The sequence below is a fragment of the Pleurodeles waltl genome, chromosome 3_2 (genome assembly GCF_031143425.1).
Source record: "Pleurodeles waltl isolate 20211129_DDA chromosome 3_2, aPleWal1.hap1.20221129, whole genome shotgun sequence".
NCBI lineage: Eukaryota > Metazoa > Chordata > Amphibia > Caudata > Salamandridae > Pleurodeles > Pleurodeles waltl.
In genome coordinates this window covers 157,221,559-157,234,733 of record NC_090441.1, presented here as the reverse complement: position 1 = coordinate 157,234,733, position 13,175 = coordinate 157,221,559, and the positions used below count along the sequence as shown (strand labels likewise).

At 47.7% G+C, this 13,175-nt stretch overlaps 1 protein-coding gene across 2 annotated transcripts in view; it reads right to left on the bottom strand.

The window, feature by feature from the left end:
* LOC138286617 (peroxisomal trans-2-enoyl-CoA reductase-like) overlaps positions 1-13,175 on the bottom strand; it is a 315,538-nt gene that overhangs the window by 217,721 nt on the left and 84,642 nt on the right. For both annotated transcript variants that reach the window (XM_069227047.1, XM_069227048.1), the window contains exon 3: positions 6,368-6,533. In XM_069227047.1, coding sequence (XP_069083148.1) covers positions 6,368-6,533 — 166 coding nt within the window. The remainder of the gene's footprint in view (positions 1-6,367; positions 6,534-13,175) is intronic.

Here is a 13,175-nt window from a genome sequence, read left to right as displayed (position 1 = left end):
TGGAACTATCTGTGAGCTGGACCTTATAGGTCACGGGTGTTATTACCCCTATCACTTTATAAGGACCCTGCCACTTTGCCAGCAACTTGTTGTCTGAACTGGGGAGAAGCACTAACACCTTATCACCTATGGTAAAGGTCCTTAATTGGGTATTCCTGTCGTAATATCTTTTCTGCTTTTCTTGAGCCTTCTCCATATGTTCCCTTACATTTTCCCACACATTTTGGATGTTGGTTTTTAACTCCTGGGTATATTCTAAGAGGGATTTTTCTCCGTCCTCCTCCTCCCATAACTCGGCAGCCATATCTAACAAGGTCCTGGGCTGTCGTCCGAACAATAATTCAAATGGACTATGGCCCGTGGATGCTTGCTCATGGGTCCTGATAGCGTATAACACTAAGGGGAGTTTTCTATCCCAGTCCTTACCTGTCTCTGAAATAGATTTCTTTAGTAGAGTTTTCAGAGTGCGGTTATACCTTTCTACCAAACCATCCGTTTGAGGATGATAAACCGCTGTCCGTAACTGTTTGATCCCTAGAAGTCGACATATTTGTGACATCAAGTTTTACATGAACTGGGTACCTTGGTCTGTTAAAATTTCTCGGGGAAAGCCTATTCGGGAGAAGAACCCTATCATTGCATGAGCTACGCTCTTGGAGTTAATACTGCTGAGTGGGATGGCTTCTGGGTATCTGGTGGCATAATCTACCAATACCAGTATATAACGGTATCCTCTAGAAGAAGGTAGGAGAGGGCCTACAATGTCCATTCCTATTCTTGAGAAAGGGATGTCTATAATGGGCAACGGTTGCAAGGGAGCTCTTCTTTTGGGACCAGGATCAATCATTTGGCATTTAGGACATTGCTGACAGAACCTCCTAATCTGTGAAAAGACCCCCGGCCAGTAGAACTTCCTCAACAGATATTCTTCCGTTTTCTCCCTGCCATAGTGACCCCCCCCGGCTGGCTATGGGCTAGGTGTAGGACTTGTGGTCTATAAGGTTCGGGGACTAATAGCTGCTTCTTTTCTTCTCGGTTATTACCAGTGACACGGTATAACAGATTTCTGATTATGGTAAAAGAAGGGCTTTTGTCTTGGGGGTTCCGGGGTCGGGCACTTTTCCAGGCATGGATCAAACTCGGATCTTCTCTTTGACAACTACGGAATGGGGGAAGGTCAGTAAGAGTAAGGACCTTTGTAATTACCCTATTTGGACTCATGTTTCCTTGGGCAAAGACTCTTCGGGTTTCGCTCTTTTCTTTTCGGGAGGGTCGGTATCTAACCACCGGTGGTGTTATAGGCGTACTAGAAAAAGGAGCTCTTTTCCACCATGTGCTCATGTCTTCAGAGTCTTTTGTACTGTCAAGAAGTTCCGAAAAGTCAGGGAAGTCGGTTCCTATGATAGCTTCTTCGACTAGTCGTTCCACCACCCCCACCCTTATGGGGACTTCTTTTCCATCCCAGGACAAGGTTGTCCAGATTAGGGGGTATTCTCTCGTATCTCCATGAATACAACATATGGATACCGTAAATCCTGAAGCAAAAAGGGGTTTTTCCAATAAATCAGCACGAATTACAGATTGACTGCAACCTGAGTCGATGAGCGCCACTGTGGTTCTTCCATTGATAACAAGTCTCTTCTTGTATCGGGTTTCCTTTCCCCCTGTATAGAAGACTCTCCCCCTAGTGACTCCTATTTCCATCGGTTCTGACTTTTCTGTTTTCAGCGGGCAAACCCGGGCGATATGTCCCCACTCTCCACAGCTAAAACACTGTGGTTGTTGCATATAGGGTCTTTCTGGTCCTCGCAATTTTCCCGGATCCTCGGTTGGTTTTCGCCCTAGGGATGGGGAGGGTCCGAGGTTCTGTCGGATGGGGTTAAGTGTTGGCCGTACGGGAGGGATTTTGAACTCGAGGGAGCGATGAAAGGCGCAGGCTAATTCAATAGTGGTGTTAGTATCTGGACTTGGGTGTTGCTTGATCCAATTACGGGTATTGGTAGGTAGGGCATCTAGATATTGTTCTAAGAGAACAACCTCAATGATATCCTCCCTATTGGTCCCAATGGGACCTAGCCATTTGAGTCCTAAGTCCTTAATTCGAAAATATAGGGCCCGGGGATTCTCGGAGGGTCCCCATTTGGCTTTCCTAAACCGGACCCTATAATGGTCTGTATCAAACCCCACCCGCTCCAGGATACTCTTCTTAATATCCTGATAGGGTGTCGTTCCGCCTGGGTTTACCGCTTGATAAGCCGCTTGGAGAGTTCCTGTCAATAACGGGGCGATGTATTGGCCCCACCTATCCTGGGGCCAGGTGTCGGAAGTAGCAACCCGCTCGAAATTCGTGAAAAAGGCATCCGGGTCTTCGCCTTCCTGATATCGCTGCAGGACCGAACTGGGTACGTTCGGATGCACCCGGGTGGCGGCAATAGTGTCCGTGAGGTTTTTGATTGCAGTCTCATGGACCAACTGATTGTTGGCCATGATAGTGGCCTGACTTTTAAGAGCGCTTTGTAGGGCCTCCCTTTCCACTTTAGCCTCCTTCTGTTGCTCTTCCCACACTACTTGCAGATGCCTCTGCCCTGCGGCTAGCTGCTGCATCATCTCTGATAGGGTGGGTGTGCCCTCCATCGTCTTTGGTTACCTGTAGTTGTTCCAATATCCCACTTCTGACACCACTGTAATGGGTTCTTTATCCCTGAAGCAAATAAAAGGGATATTGGAATAATATAACAGGCGCAGAAGGTGGGGGTTTAGCTAATTTATTCGTGTTTTGGTTTTAAGGATGGCTTTTTATCCCCTGTTTCTTGTTCACAAGGATAACGCACTTGCAGTCCAGAAATAATTAACAAAAGTTCCCTTTTTCTTCTCTTTCAGGGTTTTGGTGATAGTCCATAAGTAACCAGGTCCAGCTTTGGGAAGGTCTCCGATCTTCCTCTACGTCAGTGGGCCAGGCTCTCCAAAGAAATAGAAAGAAGGATAACAAAACAGGTAAGTGGGATATATATATATAAGGTAAGTATATAGGGTTAGTAGGGTGGTGGGGGAATAGGTATAAGTGAAGGGAAGTGAGGGTTTAACTGTCCTTTAGTTTGTGGTTCCCCCTATAGGTGTTCTCAGACCTTCCCTTCTTTGTAGAAATCCTCTGGCGGTTGGTTTCCTTGTGAGGTTAGGTTTATTTTAGGGTTTGTTGTCATATGGTCTCCCCTTCCCTGCAGGACCTCCCTTCCTTTCCCTTATCCCCCCCTATTCCTAATAACCACCCTCTCACAAACCCCCAGCTGTGGTACGAACGTACCTGAGGTGGCCACGCCCCTCCGGGGACGTGGCCGGCACTTTGGCAGCCTCCCGGCTTCTCTCTGACGGGGGCGGGAGTGCCCCGGGGCTCTCCTCTCTCTCTCGGAGCCTCCGCTCCTTCGACGGGTTCCTTCCTCTCTGTCCTCGGCGTCCCGGTCTCCTTCTCCTCCGGCCGCGTACGTCGAGCGTCTACTTCCGTCTCCTTCCCTTCATCTTCTTTTGGTCCGTCTTTTCTTTCACAGGCTCGCGTCCCTCCCAAGTGTGTAGGGCCCCCTTAATGGCATTCGGCACAATATCCTGAATACCGGCGTCCGGAGACGTCCGGTTACACTCAGTCACATCTGCACTCATCTGAATACTAAATAGGTCTTCCTGGGCTGGGAGGGGGGAGGGTCTGAGACTTACATTTAAAAGGGTAGTGGCTTGCCCTCACACAAGGGACTGCCTAACCCTCTACTGGGACCCTGGCAGACAGACATGCACTGAATGGGGACCTTGTGCACTTCAAAACCACTCTTTGAAGTCTCCTCCACTTCAAAGGCATTTTTGGGTATATAAACTGGTTCCCTGACCCCACCAAATCAGACATTTCTGGACCATATCCTGCAACCTGTCAAGAGGAACTGCCTGGCTGCACAAAGGACTCACCTGGACTGCTTTGCTGTGAAGGACTGCTGCCTTGCTATTGCCCTGCTGCCCTCTACCTTTGCTGAGAAGTGCTCTCCAAGGGCTTGGATTGCAGTTGCCTCCTGTTTTCTGAAGTCTCAGGCCCAAAAGGATTTAATCTCTTCAAGGAAATTCCTTGTTCGCCGAAAATCAACGCACAGCCTGACGGGAAAATTGGTGCATAGCTGAACCAGAACAACGCAGCCCAACTTCCTGAGCGAAGATCGACGCAATGCCTGCGTTATGACTGGTAATTCGATGGACGGCCCTACCGGATCGACGCACAGCTGAGCCAGAATGATGCAGCTGACTTCCTGAGTGAAGAATCTACGCAGTGCCTGCTGTGCAACAGAAAATTCAATGCATCGCCTACCGGATTGACGCAACGCCTGTGACTTCCTTTCTGCATGCACAGGATTTTGGCCCGCATTGTTCCTGGGCATCCAAAGATCCCTGCATCGCAGTGAGGAACCAAGACTGTGCGTCGGAAATGAACGCAAAGCCCCTTGCAGCGTGGAAAGAAACGGCGCATCATCTGCGCCGCTTTGGAAAATCTGACGCACACCTTACTTTTCATGCATCTTCTCCTCTGCAGTCTCCGTGCGTAGTAATTTTGACACAAACCAGGTACTTTGTGCAAACAAAAGACAACTGTTGATTTAAAAGATTTAAGACTCTTCTTAAAATTGCAAAAGTGATATTTCAACTTGTGCTTATTGGATCTTTATTGCTTTGACCTTAATTTAACTAGATAAATTTCATATAGTTTTCTAAACATGTGTGGTGCATTCTTATGTTCTCACTGTGTTACTGCATGATTTATTGCACAAATACATTACACATTGCTTTCTAAGTTAAGCCTGAGTGCTCAGTGCCAAGCTACCAGAGGGTGGGCACAGGATCATTTGGATCGTGTGTGACTTACCCTGACTAGGATTGTGGTCCCTACTTGGACAAGGGTGTATACCTCTGCCAACTAGAGACCCCATTTCTAACACAGATATACTGATTTTAGGGAAATAGAAACCTAGATATTTGGATTAAGATAGGAATAACACCTTAGGAAGTCTTTGTACAGAATTGTACTATTTTATCCAGGCTGGGTATAGCTCCTGTTATATGTTTTGCACAGGTAGGTGCTGGGACAATACAATTTCTGCAACAAAAATTAGCATTGTCTGCCGATAAACTGAGAAGAAACCACGTGGGTGCCCCCAGAGAGATTAAATTTGTAGCTCAAGTACAGAAGCTCAAAGCACTGCATAGTTATACATGTCATGGTCAAAGCAGTGGGAAAACTATATTTATAGGTACTGATTGAAGGAAAAGGAGTAAGTCAAATAGCCTGATACATTTTCTGTTTTATCCCTGCCCACGGTCCATATTTGTGCATCGATTCAGAAAACTGGCTACTCCACCTACTGCTCACACATGGTAGTATTTGGAACAGGATGTATGGGACCCTAGGTGAGCACATCCACAGTGTTGATTATATTCCCCAATCTTTCTTCAGACTCACTTCAATACGTTGATATACACTTATGGGTAAAACATCAATCATCTCTTGGTTAGATCCTATATCTCTCGACATTATGGATAAGTGTTTCATGATCTTAGAATTAATCGCATATGTCATTGTGAACATCAGCATTCTTCCGCATATGACACTTATTTTGGAGTAACCAACAGCTTCAACCAAATTCATGTAGCACCAATTTTGCAAGTCCTTCAACTCATTTTAAATTAATGTATAACATTAAATCTGCTGAAAGTTTAAGAATACCGCGAACTAAGGACTAACACTTCTAAAACTAGGCATGTTCTCACACATTAAATAGCCATTGTTGTCCCTCCATAGTCCCATTGATACACCTCGATGTAAAGACACAAGCTTTAATAAAAAACAGAATTGTACACACCCTGGTCAAAGCCTGCAAAGGACCTCATCTCATCCGTCTCTCCTATTGTATTTTAAAAAATACATAAAATGAAATGCCTGATTTAAATAAACAGTGTAAATTTTGAATACCAACATGTTGCTGTGATATGTATGAGTTAAATGACATTGCAATTGCAAAGGGATTATTTTAGAAGTGGTAACCGAATCACCAAATATCAATATTATTACCGATAGTAAGACACCAAACAACAGTAGATTGAGCCATTCAGCGGAGAAGGTGGACGGTGCGCCCAGGAAGAGTAGATGACTAGGGGCCATATGTACAAACACATTTTCCCATAGACACAGAATGGGTAAAACCCTTTGTTACATCTGGCCCCAAGTGTAAGGTACTGTTTGGAACTGTATCATCCTGGGGTATTATAATAACAAAAGCAAGGAGTTCCTTCCCCGGTCCTTCAGCCTGCCCCCCCCCGGAAACCATGGGATGCTGGGTCTCACCTGCTCTGCAGCAGTAGAATGTACCGGTGAGGTTGGTGTCAATCACCGCATTCCATCCTTTGGCGCGTATTGCTTCAGTCGGGCTATAGAACTGGCCACCAGCACTATTGATCAGAAAATCGATCCTTCCATAGAGGGCAAGTGTTGACTTCACTAAGTTCTCCACCTTTAGAAGAAAAAACAAACATGAAACTCCAGAATGGGGAGAGAATGGCAATGGTTTACAAGTGCAAGCAGGACAGGCACAGAACCAGAGTACAGGGACTGCAGAGGAGCCAGTCTTAGGTACTCCAACATATTTCACTTAGAAAACAATTGATGGTACTGAACAGGACCATGCGGCATTGAAGCAGATGCACCAAGTCACTGATCACTCAGCTTATGGTACTTTTTATAATCACCTACCAGTCAGTGTGTGGTACTGCATCAGCAACCAGCAGGTGTGTACATCAGACCACACAGCAGCCAGTCTGTTGGTGCTGCATGAGGCAATATAGGTACCCATTACAGGTGGCCCAGAAAATGAGCCATCTTTTCCCTATTCACAGAGTTTCCAATATCAGGGGTCCCGATAACTTTGGAGTGCTGAAAATGTAACTCCTTATGAGTCTGACCCCGTGGCACTATAAGAAATGCCTCATTTCACCCCAGACTTTCAGACTGAGATGCTGGCTGATTTCAGCAGAAGAAACCTCTTGTGAAGGAAAAAATGTATAATTCTAATTAGGCCGGTAATTGCTGTGAGGGCCCCATCAGAGTTAAGAGGCCACTCAAAGGCCTAACTATCTTGTCTATGGTATGTCACCAGACCGCCTACTGGCCAGCCAGCCTAGGATGCTGAATTAGAATACCAACCACCCAGAGTATGGCACTGCATCATCTCACACTGCAGACTACTGCATCAACTCAACTACCAACCACATTTCAAAAGGGTTGCATGGAGAAAACACTCCACTCATGAGTCAATATCTACATACAAGATTCACCACAAGACAAATGGTCATAAAGAAACAACTACTACATAAATAAGTAACAATTTGTATACAATTGAAACAAGCCAATAGCTTTCATAACAAAATCGCCATCCAAACTGTGGTAATTCGCATTTTCTTTAGCACTGAAGTTGCCAACACATGTTTCGTGGAATCTCCAATTCTTCAGGGCTATACAGAGCAGAAAGTAGATAAAGGAAAACAAAAACAGAAAAAAGCCAAAAGAGAAAAAAGAAAAGACACATAAGACAAAAAAAACTCTTAATACAGTACATTGAACTCAGACACAGAAACCCACCGAAAAAAGTAAACGGACAAAAATAAGTACTGAAAAATAACCAGACTGAATTGTACTAGATCAGAAACATGTAAGAAGACTTCGTATAGGAAAAACAAGTTGGGCATCCAGGAAAGGCAAGAAGTAAAAAAATATGATGTGTCAACATGCAAGCATGCCTGTGAACGAGCAAATAACCAAATCTTCAAACCAGGATACCCACAGAGCACATGCACCCCAAAACTCAACTAAAATGTCAATGTGCGTACGAAGGAAAACAATACACAGATACCAACATATACTTTTCCAAAACCAAATCTAGAAATTGAACTGTAGATAATGTCTTCATGGTTGTATCACTTTTAAAGAAGTGAACATCAATTACCCAAAACACATATAAAATTCAAACACAGATCATGTCTTCTTAATACACCTAAGCCCACATGTACAAAGCTTTTTACTCGTCGCAAACTGTCTGATTCGCAGAATCAGGCCATTTGTGACAAGAAAAAAGCATTTTGCTCTGCACAAACTCAATTTTGCAATTCAGTAATCTCTTTACCGAATCGCAGCAAGGCTTTGCGAGTCACAATTAGGAAGGGACGTTCCCTTCCTAATTGCGAGTCGCAGTGCAAAGTAGGATTGTTTTGTGACAGTGAATGCGGTCACAAAATAATTGCAGTTAGCATCAATTTCAAATTGGTGCTAAACATATTTTCACATGCATTCCCCTTTGTGAATGCATGTGAAAATATTTTTTCATTTTTTCATTTTTGTTTTTGAAAAGCATCACGTTTTCCTTTAAGGAAAGCAGTCACAGGTGGCCAGCAAGATGGCCAATCAGCAGCACTGAACGAGTGCTCCTGATCCCGGCTAACTAATCCTACCTGATCCTGACGCCCCGGACCCCCGTGGATCCCCACGGACCCCCACGGACCCCCGCGGACCTGGCAATTGAGTCCTGGAGCCCGCGGTAGTGGGGGGTGGACACCGAAAACGAGCAGCGGGGGAGCGCAGCAGAAGGGTGCCTGACCCCAAGATGGCGGCCGTGATCGCGGGCGCAATCTGAAATGCGGCAAAATCGTCCATAAGAGGCACTGGAGCGGCGCGAATTTGGAGGCGGAGGTTCCTGAAGGGGGGCCACTCAAGGTGAGGTGTTGAGTGTAGTTTCACACTGCGGCCCCCCCGCTCCCCTCCCTGAGAGTGGATGCACGGTTGGAGTTTGGCCTCTCTGTTGGATTGGAGGCCCGTGCAGTGATAGGGGCAGCGGTGGAGTGCGGTTGCTTGCCCCCCTGCATGGAGCGCGCAGGCCCTGGATGTTTGGGGCTCACAGCGCCGTACTGGGCATACAGTGGCAGCTGGAGCCGTCGTTGGGCTGCGATGGAGATCTACTTGGGATCCTGGGTTACCCAGCTCTGAGGTGCGTGACCAGCAAGCTGTGCATTGGATACGTCGGCTCAGAGTGACACATGCGCTGCTTCTACATGTACCGGCACCCCACTCCTGTGGGGGGTGGGGGGTTAGGAGACTGAGAGTTGTTGGGTGGCAGGGATATGGAGCTCGACTGCCTGCCTCGCGCCTGGAAAGATTGAGCCTGGCACTTGGTGTGTTCCTTCGTGACTGTCACTTCAGCAAGTGGACACCATGGGCAAGGATAGAACGCAAAAGGGTACGCAGCAAACTAGGATGGACCAATACACAGCGCAGGGTTCAAATGTGAGTCTACAAAAAGATCCCCCAACACCCCCGGAGAAGGGTGCGGAACCCACCGGGGTGCAAATCCTGGCGGCATGCCATGCAAACTCAGATTGCGGCCATAGCGGTTGATGTCAATCTGCTCCGGACGGATCTAAGAATGGTGGCTGAACGCTTGGTGGCCACTGAGAAACAAGTGACATGCCTGCAGTCTGAGATGGACACGGTAAAGGCCTTGGTGGCCATCCTTGAAGCTAAAACGCACAAACTAGAAGCAAGGGTCGAAGATGCGGAAGGTAGGGCGAGGCGGTGAAAATCACATCATTTGTTTTTTCCCTGACTACACCAGGATGGTGCAGCTCCAGAGACAATCTTTTACTGGTGTTAAACGCAGGCTCAAAGAACTGGGCTATACCTATTTGCTGCTGTTTCCAGCCAAATTGAAAGTTCTCCATGCAGGTCGCTCGCATTTTTTTCAATCTCCTGAAGCGGCTTGGGACTAATTAGAGTGGAACAATGTGGCGGGAACGCCGGACTCAGTGGCTGGAGAGAGTGACAGGAGACCCCGTGGGACAGCAGAGGTGCATACTCTAGCCCACAGGAGCACCCAACAACATCGTGCTGGCCGAGGAGGCCGAGTGATTGTTCGTTTGGACGGTACCCTGAGCCTTGAATGTTGGAGACGGGAGCGAGAGGAGGCTAAACTGTTGGTTCAAACTGTCACGGCGGTGGTGTCCTCTCGCTCCGGGTCTCCCTGTGTTGCTGTCAGACTGTCTCCAGAAATGAGCCATGAGGTCACCTGAATGCTCCATTGGTCCTTTGGACGTGGTCGGAGCCACATACTTTGGTTATGGATGATTCTTGAGGTCTTCCTGCTGTTGTACCCTCTTTTCTCTCTCTGGCCCTCCCCTCTCCTCCTGCTGCTGTCTTGGGATGAGTAGTGACGGGGGTCCGGGTCGATGATTATTCTGGGAGTTGCTGAGGAGTGGTGGAACTGAGCGAACCCCCCCTGGTTGTTGTTGTTGGTTATAATTGTGGGTACAGTGTGTGCGGGCCGGACGATTGGAGTGGGCGGAGTGTCGGAGCGCTGTCTGTACCTGAATCTAGCTATCAAGCGGGAACGACGATCACCTCCCACTTCTGGACTATAGAAGTGATAGCGGGGTACACACACGATTGGGCAGACACTAGTTGTGGGAGGTGTTTACCTGGGGTGGGATGGGGTATTTATTTGTGGGTTCTTGTTTGAGTTGGAGTTCTGTATCTGACACTGTGAGCACTGTGAGTGTTCTTCTGCTTAGAGGCATCGACTGTCCTGGTTGCGCATGCGCGAACCAGGGGTTTAAGTTGTGGGGGCTGCGTGTGGTTGGGGTGAGGCAGCCTGGAGGGGTGGTGAGGTGTGTGGGACGGATTAGACTATGGTGGCTACTTTGACACACATAGTTACGTGGAGCGTTAGGGGGTTATATTCCTTTGTGAAGCGCTACATACGTATCTTAGGTGGCTTGGCGCAAATATTGCGCTCTTACAGGAGACTCATTTGGTTGAGAATGAAGCGCAGAAAGTGCAGAAAAAGTGGAGGGGGCAGCTATATTCGGCGACCTATCCCTCCTACGCTAGTGGGGTTTCTGTCTGGGTGGCCCCTGGTACTCCTTTTATATTACAAAGTCTAAAAGCAGATGGGCAGGGGCGTTACATATTTTTACACAGCACACCGGATGGCCGTGAGATCTGTCTGTTGAATATCTACGCCCCTAACACTGATGATGCGTTATTCTATCATCAGATCCAACAGGAATTAATATCATATGCAGCGAGACCCATTCTGTGGGCAGGTGACTTTAATTGCGTCAACGATGGAGCTCTAGATAGGGACTCCCCGAAGTTTGGTACAAAACAGCATATGACTGACAAACTGGGGAAAGTTATGAGGAATCTCCACTTTGTTGATGTGTGGAGAGAAATGTACCCCTCAACCAGAGTGTTTTCGTGTTATACGCCCACCCATGGGGCTTATAGCTGACTATATAGATTTCTCCTAGCCAATGATGGCTCCCTGGACGTTCAACGAGTTGTTTACCAGGCCCGTTTTTTGTTTGACCATGCCCCCCTCCTTCTGGAGTGTGAAGCGCACATACCCAGACCTGCAATCCCACTGTGGCGATTGCGTCCAGACTTACTAGGTGATCTGGAATATAAAAAAGATCTCCAGGATGTGCTAGTTGAATACTTTCATACGAATTGGGGTACAGTAGGGACACGAGGCTTAGAATGGGAGGCACTGAAGGTAGTTATGAGAGGGGAGAGCCTTAGTAAAACATATGGAATTAGGCAGCGCCTGGACAGGGAGCTCACGCAACAGGAGGAGGTGTTGGCTGCTCTACAGCGCCAAGTGGATAATGGCGACTCTTTGGAGGCGGATTGCCTTGAGGTGAGAGGTAGAATTGTGGACCTATGGGACAGACTGGAGAATTATGTCCGCCAGAACTATAGGTAGCGACTATTCTGGGAAGGAGACCGCTCTGGGTGTATGCCGGCTTGGCTTTTCCAGTGAGAGAGGCCCATCCCCATTATCCAAATGCTCCGTGACTCTTCTGGGGAAAGGATTTTAGGGCAGTTGAGGGTGAATGCGCACCTGCGTGAGCACTTGCGAGTTGTCTATGCCTCACCTTGTAGAGTGGGCGAGTCCCAGATTCAGTCATACCTGAATGGACTCCGGTTACCTTGCAGCCCAGGTGGAGGAATTGGAGGGAGAGGTTTTCATTGGAAGATTTGGGAGAGGCGTTGAGTGGTATGGCGACCGGGAAAGCGCCTGGCCCGGACGGGCTACCAGTCTAATTTTACCGTGCATATTCTTCTGTGCTTCTTCCACGATTGTTGGAAATACTCCATGAGGCGCGAGGAGTGGGTCTGTTACCGGAGCATATGCGAGAAGCACTGATAGTGATGCTACCAAAGCCAGGAAAGGAGGTTAATGACCCAAGCTCGTATAGGCCGTTATCCATGCTGAATGTTGATGTTGAATTACTAGCTAAAGTTTTGGCCTCTCGTTTAAGTCGGGTGGTGACGCGTTTAGTGCAGGGAGATCAATGCCAGGGAGGGGGACTCACATGAATATGCGGTGATTATCGCATATACTTCACGAGACTCAAGGCTCGGCGTTTCCCGCAGCGCTAGTGGCATTGGATATGGAGAAAGCATTCGACACCTTGTCCTGGGACTACCTATGGGAGGTGATGCGCAGGATGGGTATTGGTCCTGTCTTCTTATCCTGGGTGCATCTTTTGTACGCTATGCCCCGGGCGAGAGTGCGTACCGGGGCGATTGTGTCAGACTCCTTTATTATCGAGCGCAGCACATAACAGGGTTGCCCCCCTGTCGCCGCTGCTATTTGCGTTGGCCATGGAGCCGCTAGCTATTCAACTACGGGCTGGCTTGGCTGGTCGGGGCATCCGTGTGGGGACGAGAACGCACATAATTTCATTGTATGCAGATGATGCTCTACTGTACATCACAGAACCTGAACAGGCGGTCCCTCTCTTGTTGGGAATGATGGATAATTTTGGGCAGGTGTTGGGCCTCCGTGTTAACAGACACAAAATGGTGTTATTCACGATGGCAGGTCTGTCAGGGATAGAGGCATCGGAGTTGCCCCAATTTGGCATATCCTGGGAGATTGAGTCCTTTTCATATTTAGGTATCCGAGTTGCGCACTTGCCGCAATTGCAATTCAATTTAAATATGGGAAGAGTACTGGAGGGCCTCCGAGCCTCTGTTCAGTTTTGGACCTCTATCCCGCTATCGGTTATGGGTAGAATTGCACTCAGTAAAATGATTTTGCTGC